General features: G+C 19.1%; 7 protein-coding genes across 7 annotated transcripts; 2 read left to right on the top strand and 5 right to left on the bottom strand.

Moving 5' to 3' along the window:
- Positions 1-738: 738 nt before the first annotated feature.
- On the bottom strand, positions 739-2280 carry PF3D7_1324100 (conserved Plasmodium membrane protein, unknown function; the record flags this gene model as incomplete). The annotated part of the gene is made up of 1 exon (XM_001349945.1): positions 739-2280. One exon carries the CDS (start codon positions 2278-2280, stop codon positions 739-741), a length of 1542 nt encoding a protein of 513 aa, XP_001349981.1.
- Positions 2281-4722: 2442 nt separating this feature from the next.
- On the top strand, positions 4723-9102 carry PF3D7_1324000 (conserved Plasmodium protein, unknown function; the record flags this gene model as incomplete). The annotated part of the gene is made up of 1 exon (XM_001349944.1): positions 4723-9102. One exon carries the CDS (start codon positions 4723-4725, stop codon positions 9100-9102), a length of 4380 nt encoding a protein of 1459 aa, XP_001349980.1.
- Positions 9103-9402: 300 nt separating this feature from the next.
- Positions 9403-10533, bottom strand: PF3D7_1323900 (protein BCP1, putative; the record flags this gene model as incomplete). Its single annotated transcript, XM_001349943.1, has 1 exon — positions 9403-10533. The coding sequence occupies one exon, from the start codon at positions 10531-10533 to the stop codon at positions 9403-9405; it is 1131 nt and encodes a 376-aa protein (XP_001349979.1).
- An 810-nt stretch (positions 10534-11343) lies between these two features.
- On the top strand, positions 11344-15405 carry PF3D7_1323800 (vacuolar protein sorting-associated protein 52, putative; the record flags this gene model as incomplete). Its single annotated transcript, XM_001349942.1, has 1 exon — positions 11344-15405. One exon carries the CDS (start codon positions 11344-11346, stop codon positions 15403-15405), a length of 4062 nt encoding a protein of 1353 aa, XP_001349978.1.
- Positions 15406-16199: 794 nt separating this feature from the next.
- Positions 16200-17390, bottom strand: PF3D7_1323700 (glideosome associated protein with multiple membrane spans 1; the record flags this gene model as incomplete). Its single annotated transcript, XM_001349941.1, has 3 exons — positions 16200-16735; positions 16890-16951; positions 17077-17390. The coding sequence occupies 3 exons, from the start codon at positions 17388-17390 to the stop codon at positions 16200-16202; spliced, it is 912 nt and encodes a 303-aa protein (XP_001349977.1).
- Positions 17391-19779: 2389 nt separating this feature from the next.
- PF3D7_1323600 (conserved protein, unknown function) lies at positions 19780-21036 on the bottom strand (the record flags this gene model as incomplete). The annotated part of the gene is made up of 1 exon (XM_001349940.1): positions 19780-21036. The coding sequence occupies one exon, from the start codon at positions 21034-21036 to the stop codon at positions 19780-19782; it is 1257 nt and encodes a 418-aa protein (XP_001349976.1).
- Positions 21037-22825: 1789 nt separating this feature from the next.
- Positions 22826-24598, bottom strand: PF3D7_1323500 (plasmepsin V; the record flags this gene model as incomplete). Its single annotated transcript, XM_001349939.1, has 1 exon — positions 22826-24598. One exon carries the CDS (start codon positions 24596-24598, stop codon positions 22826-22828), a length of 1773 nt encoding a protein of 590 aa, XP_001349975.1.
- Between the last annotated feature and the right edge of the window lie 402 nt (positions 24599-25000).

The following is a 25000-nucleotide window of genomic DNA, read 5'->3' as shown; positions in this document are numbered from 1 at the left end:
AAAAAAAAATTTTTTTTTTTTTTTTTTTTTTGTTATAATTGGACAATAAATAAATATATATTTATTAAATCCGATATTTTACACATGATTTAATTTTATTATTTAATTTTTTTGTTATTCAATAAATAAATAAATATATATATATATATATATATATATATATATGCATATTTTTATATATATGAATTTTATATATGTTTTATAAATTACCCTTTTTATCATTTAAATTAATCTTTTCAATAATTTCAAAAAAAAAAAAAAAAAGAAAAAAAAAAAACATGCACATATTTACTTGATATATATGTGTTCTTATTTAAACACCTATACATTTCTTTTTTTTTTTTCTTAATAAATAATTTTTATGTAAACCTAAAATTAAATATGCACCGTTCAGGTGAAAATGAGAAAAATATATAAAAAAAATTTTAATTTATTAAAAAGAATTAAAAATAAGACAAATTATTATGAACAGTTCAGGTAAAAAAAAAAAAAAAAAAAAAAAATATATATATATATATATACATACATATGTATAATATTTATAATGCCAAAATTTTATGCACCGTTCAGGTTAAAGTTTAATAATTTATAAAATATTATCTAACCATATTTTGAAAAAAGTTAAATATGTATGCAAAGGCAAAAAATGTGCACATATATATATATATATATATATACACCCTTTATAGTTTAATAAAATGTTAATAAAAAAATGTGGGAATTTTTCCAGAAAAGTGCTTAGAATACCGTTCTAATATTTAACATTCTTCCAGTTTCATAGAAGATGGAATATATAGAAGAATAATGCTTATTGGGGACAACACAATTTTCAAAAAAGTAGATAAAGTTATCCATAAAAAGGTAAGCCCACATGAATAAATCATTTGCAAAAGGTAGATGGAAAATTTCTTCACAGAATTTTTCTTGAAAAAGTAAACTATTGGTCATTCGATTGTAAAAAGCGTTTGTAAAATATAAGATGATAGTACAAACAATTCTGCTTGGGGGTATGAGCATATATGATCCTACGGCTGTTATGTACATAGAATAAGCATAAATAACATCATAAATAAAATATAGGAATCCAAAATGTTCTAAGAATATATAATATATTTTAATAGCAGGATATTTTTTTGCGCAATTTTTGAGATTAATAAAATATACATAGGTTAATTCTGTATATGTTGAATAATTATTATAATTTGGTGGTAATAACTTTAATATTTCCATTTGTTTATTTGAGATTTCTATACAGGTGTAACTAAGTTTATCATTTTTCATTTTATTTATAAAATAAAGTATATCATTTAAATACATAATACTGGTACCATTAAAAACTTGTGTTTTTATTAAAGCTAAAAGGATAGAGCATATGATTACTAAAAGTTTCACTTTTTTATAATGATTTTTATTTGTAAGTTGATTAATTCGATGTATATAACAATCAAATATAAAAACAGATAATAAAAATGTTTCTGTTTTATATGACAAGCCATAACATATTTCATATATATATGATAGATTCTGTTCTCTACCTTCAATAAAAGAATTAATTTTATAAATAAATATTTTAGCTTTTTCTATTAATATTTCTTCGAGAATTGGTTGTTGGTTTTGGTCTTTAAAATGAAAAATCTGTCTATGATTAAAAGATTCTTTTTTATTTTTGATGATTTTATATTTTCTAAATAAATTATATACTTTATTATTTACTAAGTTTGTTGCTTCATTATCATAAATATATTTCATCAGTTCTTTTTTTTCATATAATTGAAAACACGTATTATATTTACTATCTATAACTTCTTTTAATTCTAATGTTCCTATTAAATAATCATTAATGGAAAAAGGTAAATAAGTTAAAATATTTTTTAATATTGTAAATAAATGACTATAACTAACTTGGGTTATTAAATTTTTTACACATTCATTCCCAACACCTTGACTTAAATGATTATTCAAATTTTTACTGATATTATTAAATATATCATAATTTATATTATCATTATTTTTTAAACATGTTTTTTTTTTATTCTTCTCTTCATCTTCTTCTATATTATTTGGAATATATTCTTCATCTATCATATCATCATTTATTTTATTATAAACTTCATTATCTTTCTTATTTATATTATTTATTATTTTCTTATTTAGTACATGCTTCGTACCTACATAATTCATGTTTTCGTTTGTTTTCTTCTTATCATACTTCTTCTCAATTATTTTCTTATTAATTATTTTCCTGCAATTCTCGTTATTCTCACACTTGCTTTTTACCATCTTCAAAAATATCTAACAAGGGAAATAATTATATATATATATATAACATATATATATAATATATATATATATATATAAATATATGCGTATGTAAAAATATATTAACATACATATATTATACACATGTTCATTGAAAAAAAGGGCATATAAAACATATAAGTATAATATAATAAAATAAAAAAAAAAAAAAATATATATATATATATATATATATATAATATATAATATATAATATATATGTTTTGAACGCACAGAAAAAACTGCTATAATTATCTTTATTTTGAAATATGCACATAAGAATATTCTTTCTAAAAGTTGTAAATATGACAATAAATATGTACCAAAAAATAAAAAGTATAAATGTAAATATATATATATATATATATATATATATATATATATATATATATATATTATATATGTATGTATAAACATATATACTTTTTATTTTTTGAAGAAAATGTAATATTGGAGTAGATATAATAACAGAAGGAATAAAAAATAAATAAAAAATAAAAATAAAATGAGAAAATACATATTTCTGATTATTTTGTACACATTATATATAATGCATACATTCTAATAAAACATGATGAATATTTTTTGTAAATAACACAAAATTGAAAATATTATATTTATCTGATGGTTTTTATTTATTTTATTATATTTTATATCTTTTTTTCTTTCATATATCATCTTTTGGTAATGTGCATGAAGAAAAATAATATAATATAATATATAGTATGTATGTATATATATATATATTATATTTATTATTTCGATAATTTAAAGTATTAGTAGAGCATTTTTTTTTGTTCACTTTTAACTTCATCCATCACCAATTTTTATAACAAGAAATAATTAACAAAGTGAATGCTTTAAAAAAAAAAAAAAAAAAAAAAAAAAAAAAAAATTAAATCGATAATTAAGGGATGATAAATAATTCATATGTGCTGTTTACACATAAATATATATATATATATATATATATATAAATATAATCATAAAAAATAAAAAAAAAAAATCCTTAAAAATTAGATTTATAAAACTATATGAACAATACTTATATAAAAGTATCTGCACATTATATTATATGGCATCGTATCTAATATTTTTTTTTTATATTACTACATTTAAAAAATAATAACCTTTAATTGTGTTCAATATATATATAATATAAATAAATTTACAATATTTATATTCTTATATTCTCCTTATTACAGTGTCTAATGAAAAGAAAAAAAAAAAAAAAAGGGAGAGAAAAATGAAAAATATTTTAATGATTCAAGGAGGATTTTTTTTTTTTTTTTTTTTTTTTTTTTTTTTTTTTTTTTTTTTGGTTCCTTTATTATATTTAAGGAAAAAAAACTTTTCATACTAACCACTGTTGTAAAAATTTTGATATGAAAAGGGAAAATATTGGAATGACATATTTATCCTATTTTTTGTTTAAACAAAAATAAAATAAATATGTACATATATATAATATATATATATATATATATATATATATATTTATTTATTTATTTAAAAGGATAATATGATATGGACTGAACGTCTTTTTATTTTAAATTTTATTAAAGTTAAAAATAAGGTATAATATATCCTATATGTTTTATTTTATTTTTTTTTTTTTTTATTTAAAAAAAAATAATTCATTCTTTTTTTTCCATATATTTATTAACGATTCATATTTTGTAAGGTATAAAAAAAGATGTTCTTATTTTTAGTGTCGACGTGTTAAAAAAAAAATATATATATGTATATATATATATATATATATATATGTTATTATAACGGGCCAAAGGTATATATATATTATATATATATATATATACCTAAAGAAATTTTTCTTTTTGTGTTTTCTACTGTTATGTAGTAGTTGAAATTTTGGAAGAAAAAAAATGAATATGTACAAATGAAAATATGTAATTTGTAAAATGCATATATATTATATATATATATATATATATTGTGTATGTATTTCTTTTTGTTGTTATATATAACATTATGTAGATCGAGAAGTTACCTATATATAAATATAAAACTTATAAAGTGTTATAAACTATCCATCGTTGTATTAGATATTTGTCATATTTTGAACAAAAAATATATCTATAATTTTTCTTCCTTCTACATAAATATTATATAAATATTATAAATATCATAAATATTAAGAAGAAAGGGGGGGGGAAAAAAAAAAAAAAAATTTGTATATGTATAATATAAATGTATATGATTTATTTATACTATATAGCAAGATGAAAAAAAAGAAATATTTATTTATGATTTTGTATTTATTGTAATTATTCCATAATCTATATTTTATGCTTTGTATATATATATATAATATATATATATATATATATATATATATATATATTTATATATATAATATATATAATATATTATATAATTTTTTTTTTTTTTTTTTTTTTGAAGATGGATAATTTTATGGTAAGAATTAAAGCAAATAATGAAGAGGTAAACGATTTTATAAAACATTTATTTACAGAAACGTTTTGTAATAAAGACTTTGCAGATAACATAAAATTGGATGCTCAAAAAACGAATGAGAAACAAGAGAGCGAAAAAAAGAATAGGTACATAATAACTGAAAAGTATGTGGATAATTATATGATTCCATATTTAATTAGAAATAATGAATCAAGAGAAGAGAAAAGAAATGAAAATATGAATTCATATGATGAGGATAATAATAATTATTATTACAATGATAGTTATAATTATGATATATTTAAATATATTTCTTGTGATATAAATATAAGGGACAAAAATAGTGTAAGTAGTGAATATAGGAATAACATAGAAGATGATACATATAAGAACAGAATACAATTTAAATTATATGCATCAGAAATATATTTTAAGAATATGATAAAGGAGAAATATAAAATTAAATATAACAAATATAATAAGAAATATATAGAATATAATATAAAAGATAAAAGTGTTTTACTTATATATGGTGATTGGTATATGTGTGATTCCTTTATGAAAAATGAAAAGTCAAATATTACTATAAAAGAATTATATGATTATATTGAAGAGAATATAGAAAATATTAATGAGATATTTAATTGTTTGAAAGGTAGTTTTATTTTATTTTACATACATTATGATATAACAAATATAAATGTTTATTTTTTTAATGATAAATTTGGGATGAAATCTTTTATATATTTTTATGAAGAGAAATCAATAATCCTTACAAATATGTATGGCCCTTTTCTTAATTATAATTATAATTATAGGGAACTTAATAAAAATGAATTCATATTTAATGATATGTCTGTAAAACATGAAATTAATCTCATACCAACTTATGATACATTTGTACAACATGATAATATAAAAAATAATTTTTTAGTAGATAAAAAAAAAAATTGTGATTATAACATCATTAATAATAAATTTAATAATATTGATAATAAAGAAAAACATGATGATCAATGTTCAAAGAAAACCATAAATGAAGAAATTGCTATAAATATTATGCCACATTATATATACAAATTAATACTTTTAAAGGACAACCAAAAAGACAAAGACAAAGACAAAAACAAAGACAAAAACAAAGACACAAACACAAAAACAAACGCAAACACAAAAACAAAAACAAACAATAATAACCATAGGCAGGAAGATAATATTTTTAATATTCATAATCATATCATGCTAAAAAAAATTAACAAACAATATTGTATTTATGATAATTCATATTATCAATGGAAACATCCTGTTGTAAACAAATTCAATATTTTAAACTTTCAAGATATATTACATTATTTTGAAAAAACAAATATTTTTAAAAATTTCAAGAAACAACAAAAAATACAATTTTTACATACTATAAACAAAATAATTCAAGAAAAAAATATAACCGTTTGTCAAAATAATTATTTATATAATACTAATAAAAATAATATTCCATATACAAAACTAAATAATGTTTTTATTAACTTATTCATCATACTATTAAATCATATTATACGTCAAAAAATTAAACGTTTTTTTCACCTGACTTGTTCAGGCAAAAAGGAAGAAAAAAAAAAAAACGATGATGAAAAAAAAAACGATGATGAAAAAAAAAACGATGATGAAAAAAAAAACATGGATGGTAAAAAAAAACACATAGATGATGAAAATAAAAATGATAATATGAATATCCCGTATTATGTATATAAAGAAAAAAAAGAAAAATGTATAGGTATATTTTTTTCTGGAGGTATTGATTCAACCCTTTTAACCATATTAACTATAAAAAATTTCTTTCATTTTTATCAAGATGGCTACATTGAACTTGTTAATGTAGTATTTAATATAAATGCCATAGATAGATACACTTGTTTTGTGTCTTATGAGAAAATAATTAGAATGTTTCCTAATTATGATATCAGATTAATTCTTGTTGATGTATATCCTGATGATTTAATAAAGTATGAGAAAATTATATATTCTATTATATCTCCTAATAATAAAATTATGGATTTTAATATTTCTTCCGCCTTATTCTTTGCTAACCTTGGGAGGGGTTTTTTATGTCCCCGTACGTTTTTTGAATCACAAGAATGGAGAAATATAAAAGAAGAAAACATTATGAATGTGTTAAATGTAAGTAATATATGTACGAGTAACCAACATACTAGTGATAATAATTTATGGGAAGAAAATTCTTTGGAGAAGAAAATTTGTGTCAAAGGAAAAAGAAAGAAAGAGATTACATCATCTTCAAATATAAATATATTATACAAATGTAGGATATGTAAATATGTGATGAATAAAAAATGTGTTCATAAATGTTGTTCAGTTTGTTGTAAGAAACTTCGCTATATATGTATTAATGAAAATGTGTATAATATTAACAAGGAAATAAATTCAAAGGGATGTGATAATGCTGATAATGATGATGATAATAATGATGATAATAATGATGGTGATAATAATAATGATGATGATAATAATAATGATGATAATAATATTGATGATAATGATGGTGATAATAATAATGATGAGAAGGATTTCATTGGAATGTATGAAATTCAATATAATAAAGAAAATAAAAATAAAAATAAAAAGAATATATATTTAATTGTAAAAAAAGAAAGAATACTCATCAACTTTGAATTATTTAGACAATGCATTATACATAAAGATAAATTATACGATTATAAAAAAATAGGATATCTCTTTGCAGAATTTAAGAAAGAATTAAAAAAAGACAAAATGAACAAAAAACAAGAATATAAAGAAAATAAATACCATGGAGAAATTATAAAAAATGATAAACATCCTTTGTGTGATGAAGAGTATAAAAAAAATAAATACCATGAAGAAATTATAAAAAATGATAAACATCCTTTGTGTGATGAAGAGTATAAAAAAAATAATTACCATGGAGAAATTATAAAAAATGATAAACATCCTTTGTGTGATGAAGAGTATAAAAAAAATAAATACCATGAAGAAATTATAAAAAATAATAAACTTCCTTTATGTGATGAAGAGTATAAAAAAAATAAATACCATGAAGAAATTATAAAAAATAATAAACTTCCTTTATGTGATGAAGAGTATAAAAAAAATAAATACCATGAAGAAATTATAAAAAATAATAAACTTCCTTTATGTGATGAAGAGTATAAAAAAAATAAATACCATGAAGAAATTATAAAAAATAATAAACTTCCTTTATGTGATGAAGAGTATAAAAAAAATAAATACCATGAAGAAATTATAAAAAATAATAAACATCCTTTATGTGATGAAGAGTATATACAAAGAGATTTTATTCATCAATTTGCATCTGAAAAAAGTGAGATAAACGAAAAACACAATCTTGAAAAAATAAAAAACTTATTTTCGTCGAAAGGAAAAAATAAAAAAGAAGGTAAAAAAAACAATAAAAATAAAATGTTTATAAATAATGATAATATAAATGATGATTCTAATGAAGACGGTGATGAAAGACAAAAAAAAGAAAAAACAAAATCTACTTATAATGATACCCATTTGAATTATTTTAATAAAAATATATATTATCCAAATAATAATTACGATAATGAAAAAGAAAAATCATTTTATATGTGTAACCATCAGTTGTTAATTATAGGTAGTGGAGCAGATGAATTATTTGGAGGATATTATAGACAAAACAATTTTAATAAAAAATTAGCAAAAATAAATAAAAATTATAAAATGTGTGAGATGATTAAAGATATTAGAAGAATATGGATACGAAATTTATATCGTGATGATCGTGTTATTACTTTCTCAAGTTTTAAAAAAAAATATATTTTCTATCCATATCTAGATATGCTTATGATTAATTTTTTATTTTCTTTACCTTTTTGTATTATTGAAACACCCATGGGATATATTAACACAAATGAAGGTAACATAAACAAATGTCACAAAAATGAAAACTTAAATAATGATGATGAAGAAATGGAAGAACCATATAACACATTCAATACAGAATATATGAATGAGCATACTTTAATATATGAAGAACAATTCAATTATCTTAATACACATATATTAAATGAATGTAATTATATATATGAACGTATGAAAACTGAAAAAATTAATAAGTGGATTCTTAGGATGTCTATGTATTTTTTAAATTTTAAAGATGTTATGTTTTTTAAAAAAAAAGCTATACAATTCGGTTCAAAATCAAAAAATGTAAAAAGATATATGAAGGAATCTTTAGGTATCTATCCTAAAGACTCTGAACAAAATTCAAGCGCACTTTTTAATGAGAAAAGTGGGAGAGACGAGTACATATTATTATCATAACAAGACAATTTAAATGTTTGCTCTTCAAATTTTATAAAGCGGTTTTTTTAGCACTCAAAAATATATATGTATATATATGTATATGAGAACACAAAAAAAAAAAAAAAAGAAAGAAATATATTAATTATTTTGTAAAATTATATGTGCACATATATAATAAATTGTCATAAAAAAAAAATATACATATATATATATATATATATTATGGAGTATCTTACATTTTAATATATATATTATATATTATATATTATATATATATATATTTTTTTTTTTTTTTTTTTTTTTTTTTTTTTTTTTTTATCATTTGGTTATTGAACTTATTGTCGTTATTACATCCCTGACGGCACTCATAGGAACGAGGAAAAGAATCAAATATTCTTTGCACGCCAGTTCCTTTTTTTCGTCTTTTTGTATTTCAAAAAATTTCTTTATATTGTTATTGTTCCACATAACATAATGAATACTTTTATGAAAAAAATATTGCTCTTCATAATTCGAAAAAATCAAATCGTCATTTAAATTTTGTTTGTATGCTTTCGTATAAAAAAGTAAGTAATCAAAAAAATAAAATTTTTTTTCTTCCGGATCAATATCTTCAATTTGTTGTGACCATAGTATATCTTCATAAACATTTTCATATAATAAAGGTATTAATTTAATGGGGCAATTAATAATTCTATTAGTAATGACTAAACCTACATGTTTATCATTATTTAACAAAATGTTTTTAAATTCTTGTATATTATTATTATTATTATCATTAATATCATTATTATTATTGTTGATTTTGTTAATTTTGTTAATTTTGTTTATAAGAAATTCTTTCAAGTTTTTTATTTCATCATATTGATTAATATTAATTATTGTCATGAAGGATATAATATTATCCTTTTCATTTGATACACTTATGAGTTTCCCAATATTTTGTTGATCACATATTATATTTATTAACTTATCAAAACATGTAATATTATAAAACAATTCGCTACCTTTTAATAAGATATGTATATTTTCTTTGTATATTTCCTCCGGATCAATAAGTTCAAAATCTACAACTATATCATCATCATCGTTAAATTGATGTTCATTATTATTTTCTATAGATTGATTATTGGTGCTTACACTCTTTCTTGTGCATAAATTATTTGTTGTGTCACATAAATTTTTTTGTTTTGTTTTCTTGATGTTGTTTGTATTATTGTTTTTTTCTTCATTCTTTATCTTATTTTTCATGGTTTTTTTTTTTTTCTTTTTTTTTTTCTTTTTTTTCTTCTTGTTGATATCATTTCCTGCCTTCTTCATAACATGTTGTTTTATTTTATTATTTAGATTGCTTGTTTTGTTTATTCCATTTATTTTGTTTTTATCTTTTTCTTCTTTTTTTATTTGGATCTTACTTTCATTTGACTTTATTTCCTTCTTAATTTGCATTTTTTTTAAAAAATCACCAACAAAAAAAAAAAAAATAAAATAAAATAAATAAATAAATAAATAAATAAATAAATATATATATATATATATATATATATATAATAATATATTATACAGTTTATACACTAAAATATTTAATTATATAAAAAAAAAAAAAATAATAATATCTATAAAATTATAATATACATATCTTTATTTATATATTTTATGTAATTATATTTGAATGTTTAAAAAAATTAAGATTAAAATTAAAATTAAAGATTACAAATTGGATATCATACAACAGGCTATGATTAAATATATACGTAACATAAAACATATATGCATATTTATTTATATATATTTTATTTTATTATATTTTTGTATATATTATTTTTTTTGAAAATCAAGTGCTTATTCACATGCATAATACATATATTATATATATATATATATATATATATATATAATATATATATATAATATATTAATCCCTTTTATGTTACATATAACATATATTTATATACGTATTCTCAGAAAAGATTTTTAAACAAATAAAAACTTGCCGCCATCTTATTATCCACATTTATATTTACATAATTATTATTTTGTTAAAATTTTGAAATATAATTTTTTTCTTTTTTAAAAATGAGCTAGTATTAAACAGGAGGGGGAAAAATAAAATAAAATAAAATAAAATAAAAAAAAAAATATATATATGTATATATATGTACATATATATATATATATATATAATATATATATAAAATTTTGTATGATAAACATTTAAATTAGCTTTATCAATGTATTTATATTTTTGTGTTTTAATCGATGGAAGGATATGAAGAAGTATCTGATTTGATTCAGAAATTTAAGAAGGATACTTACGTTTTAAATTATTACAAAAGGATATACGAACTTAATAAATGTAAAAGTTATAGGTCTATCATGATTAAAGATATACAAAATAAAATAGATTACAAGAAAGAGCAAGAAAAAAATATAAAAAAAAAAAAAAAAAAGGATGAAAATGACGATGAAATTATAAATGACGATGAAATTATAAATGAAGATGAAAATGATAAAAAGGAATATTATTATAATAGTGAAGAGAATGCTACAACATTAGGAAGAGAAACTTCAAAAGATAAGATCCATACATTACATGAAAATTATAATGATGATAATAATAATGATATAATGAAAACTATTTTAAAAAGTATAGATAACAAACTATATAAATATACGAATGAAGTTTTAGAGTATTTTGATGGACAGGATAAAGAAACCTTAAATACAAACTACCAAATAAATAATTGTATAGAGGCACATGCATATATCGATAATATATTGATTACAAATCAACATGATATACAATATATATGTAAGGATATTAATAATATTGAAAAGTTAACACAAAGTATAAATAACAAATTAACAAATCGTAAAATAATCTTAGAGCTTTTAAATACATATATTAAAATAATTATTATTACACCCCAACTAATTAGAAATATAATATATGGAGATATAAATCAAGAATTTATTAAAAATATACATATCTTAACAAATAAAATTGAAAATTGTAAACATTGTTTATATGATATTTATCCAAGTATTAAATACTCATATATAGAATTAGAAAAATTAAAAAAAAAATCAGTAGATCGAATTTATTTCTTCTTCCTTGAAAAAATAAATAATATAAAAAATAAAAATACCGATATTTATATTATACAACAAAATCTACTAACCTTTTTTGAATTAAATACTTTTCTTTTTAATAACAACAGACATGTGTATAATTATCTTTTGAAAGAATATATCCATGTTATGAATAAAAAATATTTCCATTTATTTAAAAATTATATAACGAATATGCAAAAAAAAATAAAAAATAATAAAAATTGTACTTTTATAAATAATTCAAATGTTGGATTTACAAATAATTACAACTCACAAGTTGAAAGAAATGTAAATAATAAGATAAGCGTGAATAGAAATATAAACATTAACAATATAAACATTAACAATATAAACATTAACAATATAAACATTAACAATATAAACATTAACGATGTCGACATAAATAATATCAACATAAATAATAATAATAATAATTATAATTATAATAATTATAATAATTATTATTATAATAATAGTTGTAGTAACAACCATCTGGATATCATATCGTCAAATATGAATAATGTAACTTTTCAAAATGCAAAAAAAACCATGATGAATTTTTTAGGGATCAACCCCAAAAATGATAATACATGTAACACATATGAAGAACCGGATGAAAATATTTTCTCCTTAAATTGTCGACATAAAGTGTTGTATGATATGTGTTATTTTAACAAAACAAAGGAAGAAAAAAAAAATGATATTAATATAAATGATGATAATATAAATGATGATAATATAAATGATGATAATATAAATGATGATAATATAAATGATGATAATATAAATGATGATAATATAAATGATGATAATATAAATGATGATAATATAAATGATGATAATATAAATGATGATAATATAAATGATGATAATATAAATGATGATAATATAAATGATGATAATATAAATGATGATAATATAAATGATGATAATATATATGATGATAATATAAATGATGATAATATAAATGACAATAATAATGACAATAATAATGAGAACATTATTATGAATAATTATAATTATATTAAGAATTATAATAGGATAAACAATGAAAAAACTTTTGAAAACAAAATAAATAAAGAATATCCAGTGTCCTTAATTTCGGACTTAGACAATTTAATCTACCATTTTGAAGAAATATACAAATCAATAAATAAATTATTTTTAGATACTGGTTCTTTAGAATATTATTTTATTTTGAATTTTTTTAAAGATTATGAATCACCTGATTTTTTATTTTTAGAGATATATTCAAAGACCATATCTCTGTGTTTTGATTTTATCTATTTTTATACTATACAAACGTATGATGTTATATCTTTATATTGTGTATATATTATGAACCTATATTATGCTTATATTATGTATAAAAGAAATATCGTAACCCTTTATGTGTATATTCAAAGAATTCAAACTTTTTTATGGGATAAAATATATTACATTATTCAAGAAAATCTTGATTCCTTAAATAAGAAAAGGTTAGATGAGAAGAAATACGTTTCGTCAAATTTTAATGCTAAGATAAATACAAATGAACTTGAACATTATCAAAATAAAACATGTCACATAAATAATTTGACATTTGATAAGTTTGAAAATTTTACAAATGTTCATAGTAATAATTATCAAAATGGTGATAATAAGGGTGATAATGAAGATAACAACATGGATAATGAAAATAAAAAATTGGATAATGAAGATAAAAAGAGTGATAATGAAGATAAAAAGAGTGATAATGAAGATAACGATAAAGATAAAGATAATCATTATAATAATAACATTAGTCAACATTATTATCATAATCATAATAATTATTGTATGAATAAAAATATCGAACTCACAAACAATTTGGGTATATATAAAACACAAGCAAATAAAAATACACATCTTGTGAACATTAAACAAAATGATATAACTAACAAACATTTGAACACGAATCTGAATAATCAAGAAGAAAAAAAACATTCACTTCATTTTTCAACTATTTTAAAAACACAAGAAGTACATAGTGTTACAAAAAAATTTACAGATTTTTATTGCTCTGTAGTTATATTATCTAATTTGTGTTTTCATATAGACACTTATTATAAAGAAAAAATAGATAAGCAAAAAGTAAAAGTTGGATATCAAGAGCAAAAACTCAAGGAAAATAAAAATCAACATCTCATGAATATGGAAGAAAAAGTTGATAAAATAGAGATGGATAGAAAAAATTATAATGATCAGAAAGGATGTAATATATTACATGGCGAAGCGGATAAAAATAAATTATCAAATGAACAATTTAAAGAAGATATAATAATGGAAAATTTATATGATAAAAATGTAAATTTTGTAAAACATAATAATGAGGGTATAGAAAAAAATAAAGATGAATCTAAAATAACTACAGAAAAAAGGAAACATAATAATAATAATAATATTTGTGCACATTCAAATGAGAATAGTTATTTAAACAAAATATATGATGAGAATGTAACTATGGAAGACAAATTAAAAAATGATAAAGAAGTAAATAATACAAGTATATCGGATAAAAAAAATAATTATTTTTTAAAATATAAGAAAATTACTAATTTGATATCAAAATTAGAAGGAGCTATTATACATACATTAATAAGTATAGATAATGAATTGGTATGTCCAAAAGAAAAATTATTATTTTTAATTAATAATTATTATTATATTATTTATATATTAAAACAAAATAAATTACAAGAGAAAATATGTACATTTGAAAAATTATTAAAAAAAGAAATAACAACTTATATAGAATATGAATTAAATATATATATAAAAGATATTATTTTATTTGTAAACAAACATGAAAATATAATTAATACTATAAAAGAAGATATATATAATAAAAATATAAAGAACAATAATAATGATGATCATCATAATTATTATTTATCACATGTTGATTTTATTTCTATGGAAAATATAGCTATTCAATTTACAAAAAATTGGAAACTTTTATTTAAAAACATCAGAAATAATATTATTACTTCATTTATAAATATAGACAATGCATTCAATATATTAAAATTATTAAATACTCAAATTTTGTTATACTTTACACGTTTCTATCAATTGACCAAAAAAATATTTTCTAATATACAACCACCTTTATATATACAAAACCTTCCATCCGTTGATGTTATCATGATACAAATTAAGAAAGATGCAAAGAATGTCGGTAGTTAAAGAGGGCACACATTGTATGAATGAATAAATAAATAAATAAATAAATAAATATATATACAATATATTTTATATTTTATATTTTTTTGGTTTTTTTTTTTTAACGTATAAATTGATTTATATATAAAGATTAATATTTCTTTTCTTTTCATTTTATTTTTTTTTGTTGTATTTTTTTTAATTTGTAAAAACCTACCTAGCACCACATTTTAACATTGAATCAAATTAAACAATGATTAATAAAATATTATAAAATTTATGAAAAAGTTAATAGAAAAATTACAAAGAAAAAAAAAAAAAAAAAAAAAAAAAAAGATGGAAGAAAGAAAAGAAAAAATATAAATATGGCTAAAAGTTGCACACACACAAAAAAAAAAAAAAAAAAAAAAAAAAGAGAGATATAGAGGATAAGTTTATCACATATAAATATATATATATATATATATAAATATATATATATGTATAAATTTTATATGTACTATTAAAACGCATAGATATATTTTATATATTTATATTATTGACTTAATACACTTGAGAAAATTATATTATATATATATATATATAGATATATATAGATTTATTTTTTTGGAATTTTAACTTTTCAATAAATCTTTTCATATGATATATATTTCCCCATGTCCAAAAAAGCTATTCATATTGGTAAATTATTTTTTTTTTTTTCTTTTGTATTCTTCGAATTTGTTAATTTGTAGGTATATACATATATATATATATTTATTTATTTATTTATTTATTTGTTTATTTATTTATTTATTTTTCTAATTCGCATCCCCTTTTTAACATTGTTTGCATGCTGCAATATTTTCGGTAGAAGCTTCAATATCAAGCTCACCATTTGCAGTAACCACGGCTGGTCCATAATAGGCCATGGCATTTCTTGATTTATAATATTCATTTCTCATAGCACTTTGTGTTAATTTTACATCATATCTATGACTTATTGGTTCAAATAATAATCCCCAGATAACACTAAAAAAAAGACTTAATCCTAAAAATAAACAATAGAACCAATCTAAGGAACTAAACAAAGGTGTATTAAATAATGTTAAAGCTAACACTTCCACAAAAGATGTTGCTATAAAACACATTCCACATAACCATCCCCATGCTTCTCCAGCACCTTCGGAATGATATACTTCTAAAAAGAAACATCCTGATCCATATAAAAATAAACAAAATGCATCAATCAATCTTGAACTAAAATATAAAATCCATGACGAACCTGCACCTATCTTTTCTTCCATCCAAGGGTCATCAAAATAGTACGAAGAGGCCATCAAACATATAAGGGACAAGCTCCATGATACAGTTCCTAAAAAAAAAAAAATAAATAAAATAAAATAAAACAAAACAAAACAAAACAAAACAATATGAACATGTGCATATATATATATATATATATATATATATATATATACATATGTATGATTTTCCTCTTTTTTTTTTTTTTTTTTTTTTTTATCTACCCATGGATGTAGCTTGTAAGAGAAATTTTGTTCCTGCTCTGTAACCTCTCGATTGCTTAATGCTACATAGAGGAAAAAAATAACAAAAATATAATAGATTTATAAATATATATATATATATATATATATATATGTGTATATATATTTGAATTGGTGATATGATAAATAGGAACACTTTTATTTGTACCTGCTATCATCCTCAGTTAATTGTAAAAAGGACATAATAAGAAGAGTACCCATTAAAAATCCACCTATACTAAAAAGTACTAAAGGCATTGGAGCAGTACCAACACTTCCTGGTAATGCTCTCAAAAAGTTTAACATTCCTAAAGGGTTTTTTCCAATTATTGTTATTGCACCAACTAATAATATGTAAGAAATAAATTGTATCAAAAATCCAACACGTAAATTAAAATTCATAAAAAAATCCCAAAATGGTTCAAATTGAGGACCGCGTCCTTCTGGTGCTTCCCCAGGTCTTACAACATAAGTAAAAAACATTTTTCACAAAAATATATAAATTAACGGAATATTATATATATATATATATATATATATATATATATATATATTTAAATTATATTTGACGGTATGGTGTCTTTAATTTTATATAATGCAAATATTAAGAAAATCAAATATAACGGTTTTAACATATAAAGGTAAGTATATACATAAATATAAACATATAAGTAAATAAATAAATCAATATATATATATATATATATATATATCGGAAAATAAATAATATATATTATATTATTATTTCATTTATAAAATATAAAATTTAATTTTATTCGGACAAATTTTTTACTAAATATATACACACATTATACATATATATAATTATGTGAAATTTTTTATTTCTTCTTTTTTCCAAATATATATAAAAAATATATAATTTATTGTGTCCACTTTTTTATTTATATAAATATAAATATATATATATATATATATATATATTTACTAATTTTTATTTATTTAAAATGTAATTAAAAATATATACATATATATATATATATATATATATATATATATATATATATATATTTATGTGTATTTTTTTTTTATTATTAAATTTAATTTTAATCTAATGTGTGTTTCTAATAATATAAATATTATATAAATTTTTTTTTATAAAATAGACGAAAGTGAAAAATGACTATTGTAAAAAATATTTCTGGATACATAAATACATATAATAATATATATATTATACATACATATATATTTATATATATATAATATCTACAAAAGTAAAATATATATACACTCAATAGCGCTAGTTTTTTGTGAATTTATATATATATATAATACTATTTGTGAAATTTTATATATCTTTCTGTGCATTTTTTTTTTTTTTTTTTCTGTTCTTAAATATTTTTACTTATTTTATATATATTTTCCAAAAAATAAAATAATAATGTATTAACAAAAAAAAGAAAAAAAAATTATCCTTTTTTGCAAGTCCTTTTTACATATGTGTATACAAATAAATATGTATTATATATATATATATATATATATATATATATAATATATATAATTTAAATAATAAATTTTTTTTTTTTTTTTTCATATATATATTTGTTACACATATATTTATAGAAACGTTGAAGCCAATTTGCGTAATTTTTACTATTTATTAGTGTTGGTATGCAATATTGGTGCGTATATATTTTAAAGGGAAAATATCATACATATATATATATATATATATATATATATATATACATACAATATGTATTATATTAATAGAAAATGAAAAAATATATAAATTCAAATATATATAAAAATGGTATATTTTTAATAAAAATAAAAATTATTTTATATTTGTATTTATAATATTATATATATATATATATATATATATATATTCATAATGTTAATCATTTAAGAAAATATAGAAAAATATCTTTTCCTTTTTTTCATGTTTAAAGTTTATACACCTCCATGATATACACATATATATATATATTTATTTATATTTTTATATATTTATATATACCTATTTTAATACTCCTTTATGATATTAACAAGAATATATACATATTAACATATTATCATTAGAAACATAAAAGACCTAAATGTGTGCATTGTTATTTCTTAAATGAATTTTTTTTTTTTGTGTGTATAAATTTTAGCATCTATTATATTTTTATACATATGTATATATATATATATATATATATATATATATTTATTTATTTATTTATTTATTATATTCTGACTTTGTCAGGTCTTTTTTTTTTTTTTTTTTTTTTTTTTTTCTGAACCGTTCAGGTTTTCATTTTTCGATATATTTATATTACAAAAAATGTACATCACATATGTATATAAATTTTGACATTTTTTTAATATAAAATTAAACTATTGTTTGTTGGTTTTTTTTTTTTTTTCTAAAAGAAAAAGATACAATTTAAAAAATTTAAGAACTATGAATAATTGGAGTTTATTTCTATAACTGTCTATGATTTTCCTCATGGGTGTGTTTGTACCATTTTATCTAAATATAGACATATTTGCGTATGTCCACATAATATATATATATATATATAGTAATATTCCCATGTAACGGTATTATAACCATATGAACATTATTTTGTAGATATATATTTAAAATTAGACAAATTAAGACTTGAAAAAATAAAAACACACAATGTGTTTTTGAATATTAGGTTTTATTTAAAAATAAAAAATAAAAAAAATCCATAAATAAATTAAATTAAATAATTAACATTATTGAAAACAAAAAAAAAAAAAAGAAAAATGAAAGGAATACATAAAATCGCCACATATATATTATATATATATATATATATATATATATATATATGTTTATTTTTATATTTTATTTATTTACATATACTTTTTATTATATTAAAAAAAAAAATTAACTTGCATTTTTGGGATAATTAGGTGATTGCATATTTTGATTTTTTAGATTTTGTACTTGTTGCAATATTTCGTGTAATTTATCTTTTGGTGTATTTTTAATGATGGCTAGTTGTTTTTGTTTTTGCCTGATTTTATCTCGAACAAACCTTAATCTATCTTCCGAATTCTGCAACATAAGAGCATCGTATCTATCTACAATCATAAGATGAAAATCGAAAGCAGCAAAAGAGGCCATTTGGATGAAAGCTTGTCTTTGTTCAACATCTGATGGGTCAATTTGGAATTTTTCTAATTTAGCATCAATAGATTCTTTTAAATCATTTCTTAATTTGATATTCATAGAAGCAAACGATTGATCCAGTTGTTCCATTAGTTGTGATTCCATATTGGAACATTGTGTATGTATTCTAATAATTTCATCTATAATTTTTAAACTTTCTTCTGGTTCTACTAAACCTTTTTTATCTTCGATAGGAGAAATTTTTCCTAAAATACATGGTTCTTGACTTATAATTTCATCAATAATTACACGACCTCTAACTAAACCTTTAACAGCAAGATTGTTACCTACTTTTGTTACGTCTTTAATTTCTGCATATATTGCCAAAGGAGCTAGAACTCCTGTTTTATGATTAAAAAAGCACATACCAAATATTTTTTTCTTTTCCCCATTTATAACAACTTCTCTAGTCATATTTTTAAATATTTCTTCTACATGTTCTCCATTAAACTGCATATAATCTTCAAATCCAACTTGCAGAGGTGATGGTTCATTAGACATTTCTTCTAATAAAATTGGAAAAAACCCCAAAGTATTATTTTCATCAAATTCATTTATCCATTCATTCAACCTTCCTTTAACATTTCGAGGTACATCTTCAATTAATGGTTTTTCCGTTAAATTTATTTTATAATTTTCTGCATATAACACATTTGAATTTCTTCCGTCATTTACATTTGAGTTATGTACATTTCTTTTTTTTTTTGAAAACACATGCATATTCTTTCCTCCATCTATAAAAAATGTCTTACTTTTATTTTTTATTCTGTGTTCCATATGGGAGGGAAGGATATCTGTTGTTTTTTTTTTCTTATTTATTTTGATTGATTTACCATTTATAGTATTATCACAAATTAAAATGTTTTTGTCATTTGTAAGAGAATTTTTGTTTATATAAATACCCTCAATATGGAATATATAAAAAATGTGTACCAAAAAAAAAAAGAAGAAAAAAACAGTATGGTTCTTCATATTGTAAAAAAAAAAAAAAAAAAAAAAAAAAAAATTAACTGTGAAATAATAAGACGATAAGGTACACAAAATGTTAATATATAAATATTATATATATATATATATATATATATATATATTAGAGGAAATTATGCAAATATAAACTCTTAAAACAAAAAAATATGAAGAACAAGGTCAAAATTATTTCCGCTATGTATTACATTTCCAAATTGTTCTTTTTATATCAAAAAAAAAAAAATAGAGTAATAATAATTAAAATTTTCATATAAATAAACAATTAAATATATAAATATATATATATATATATATATATTTTTTTTTTTTGTTTATTTATTTTTGTGAACATTTTCCATATGTATAAAATTTTTGTATAGTTCTCATCTTTATTTATTTTTTAATGCTCCATTAATAAATTTCTTAAGTTGTATATTATATTCATACTATAAAGCTTTAAAATATATTTTGAAACTATAAAAATAATTTATAAAAATCATAAAAAATTATATATATATATTATATATATATATATATATATATATATATGTGTACTATTTAAAAAAAAAAATTAAAAATAGATACCTTGTTACAATTTATTATTATTATACACAAATGTACATGTGAATTTTTTTTCTCTTTGAATCTATATATATTTTATTTTTTCTAAAAAATTCATATTGGAGAAAACCATTTTTATAAGTAAAATTCTACAACAAGGAAGTTTTTCTTTAAGAAAAAGATATAGGTAAATAAAAGGAATAATCGTTATTGAACAAAAAGAGCATTACATATATAAATACATACATACATATATACATATATATATATATATATATATATATATATATATATATATATATATATATATATATATATATATATTTGATCTATTATGTATTCATATATTGAAATAATATTCTTTATCGTTTTATAAACTTTTTTATTTTTATTATAATTTTTATATGCCTATATTAAGGACATGTAATTATTAAAAGAAAAATGTAAAATATTCTGAATGTTCATAATTTTTTTTTTTTTTTTTTTTTTTCACATTTTGGCTAGTTTGTCCATGAATAATAAAAGAACAAATTGGAAATAAAATATAAGAATAATAAAATAGTTACACATATATATTAATTATTTGTACTAGGTCATTTTCTTTATTTTACATTTATTAAAATTTAAATTTTTTTAACATTTTATTTAAATATTTGTTGTTTATTTAATAAAATGAATACTTAACAAAAAAAATAAAATTGAAAATATACAAAATATACAAAATATACAAAATATACAAAATATACAAAATATACAATATATACAAAATATACAAAATATACAAAATATATAAAATATATAAAATATATAAAATATATAAACACATATATATATATACACATATATATAAATGATACATTATATTATGAATTTATTTTATTTTATTCTTTTTTTTTTTTTGTTACTATCAAAAGGAATATATAGATATATAAAATTTTGACAATATTAAATATTATATATTAATAAAAACAAAAAAAAAAAAAAAACATTGAAATTATAAATAAATAAATAAAAAAAATAAAATCACATAAACAGTATAATATGAAATGATGAGATTTTTTTTTTTTTTTTTAATTTATTAAGAAAAAAACAAAAGGGACAAATAAGGTCTTGCGTTGACCACAACATAGATATGGATGTAAGTATAAAATGTGCGCATTGGGAATGAGGACATACATACATACATACATACATATATACATATATATATTTTCATTTCATAACTTTAACGTTTCTATGTTGATTCCTGTATGGGAGATTTATTTTGATCACTCAAAGGAAAATAATCCATGTAAAACATTTTTCTGACATAAAGAATAAGAGATAAGAGTATGGTTAAGGCCAATAATAGCCATAAACAATATAAATTAATATAAGAAACTTTTAAGAAGATATTTTCTTTTTCTCTATATTCATTAAAGGTTCTTGGTCTTGATGATGTTAAATTAGATGGGCATTTAGATTCTATAAATGCAATTTGATTTTGTTGTAAATCAAAAATAACTTGTTTATTTTTAAAAAAGGTTAACCCTAAAATAGGTTTATTATTAACTTGTTTTTCTAAACCTTTACACCAGAAGCTTTCCTTTTTATATAGATAGGAACTAGGTTTCCATATCATTTTATAATTATTCGACAAGGTAATATATAAATTTGGTAGGTTTTCTAAACTTTTCCAACATTGTACTCCATCAACTATTTTAATACATAAATTTTCGTTTTGAATAATATTTTTTAATGCTGTTTTAAAATCTTCAAAATATACTAATGGTTTATTTAATGACTCGTTTGTTAATTTTAATCTTTTATTTATTTCATATATATTAGTCATATCATGTATACATAAAATATCTAAATAATAATTTATTTGGTTATAAATATTTTCTGGAATATGTGTAAATGTACTACCTGAATCTACTAACATATCTAATTCTTTTTTATCCATAATGTTTGTACCATATAAATCTAAACCATATATTTTTATGTAATAGTAATATTTTCTTGTAATAGCTTGCCACACAATATCTTCAACATTATTAGATACAATTACATCTTTTGAATTATTTTCCTCATCATCATTTTTATCATTATTTTTTAATTTTATAGAAACGTTTCCTTTGTTACTACTATTATTATCTGACTTGTCCATTTTTTGTTTCTCTTTTTGATTACTTAAGAAGTAATCCGGTTCATAACCACCTATGATTAATTCACCTCCATGCTCAGACACACATATTGAATATATGGGTTTTAAAGAAGGAGTATGTTTAAAAAGTAAATCAACAAATGTTGGAACCCCATTCGGTTTGGTCAAACTAAACCCTAGAACTCCTGTGGCTTGTTGATGTAGAAATAAACTTTCTTCATGCATATGACAGCCCATTAATTTTTCAAAAGATATTTTATTTTTATTATTATAAGATGGTAAAGTAACAATATCTGAAAAATAAAAACCATATATTTGAGACCCTTCACAATACGATTGAAGATATTCACATTTATTTCCTACACATTTTAAACCATAAGGACAATTGGATTTATTACAATATAAAATAGATGATGTTTTTGAATAATTCAAGTTATATGGTTTTTCCATATGAATACCACAATCTTTACAACCATTACACGGGAAACTTAACGAAGATGAACCTGTATCTAGAATTAAAGAAATTCTTTGCGATGGTTTCCCTATATCTATATCTAGAAAATAATAAGCATATTCATCTATATCACCATATAATTTATATTTATACAAATCTGAAGAAGCATTTTTTACATTGTCATTTTTATTTCCCACATTGTCATTTTTATTTTCCACATTGTCATTTTTATTTTCCATATCGCCAATTTTTTTTCCCACATTTTCAATTTTTTTTCCAACATTGTCAATTTTATTTTCCACATTATTACATTTTATTATTGTTACATTTGATACAAAAAAGATACTCACAAAAACAAAACAAAACAATATAAAAAAATTTTCTTTCCTTAAAAAATAATTATTCATTTTTTTTTTCGTTCAATTATATATATATATATATATATATTATATATATATATATATATGTGTGCCTATATGGTACTTATTTTAAGCTACTAGGAAAATTAAAGGGATAAAAATAAAAAGAAATAAAAAAAAAAAATTGTAAAAAATAATATAATTTTATTCAAATAATAAAAAATGTCCTGATTTTTCGATAGCTAACATGTATACATATATATATATATATATATATATATATATATATATATATACATATTTTACAAAAAAACATTTGTATGATTATATAAAATTTTTATTTGATAGAACAAATCCGACATAAAAAAATAAAGTTAATAAATAAAAATATGTTTCTTTTTTTTTCTTTTTTCCTTTTTATATTTGTATTTATTTCTATCCATTGTCCAC

This window comes from Plasmodium falciparum (assembly GCF_000002765.6).
Source record: "Plasmodium falciparum 3D7 genome assembly, chromosome: 13".
Classification (NCBI taxonomy): domain Eukaryota; phylum Apicomplexa; class Aconoidasida; order Haemosporida; family Plasmodiidae; genus Plasmodium; species Plasmodium falciparum.
Note: the sequence above shows the minus strand (reverse complement) of the source record. Positions and strands in the feature narration are given on the sequence as shown.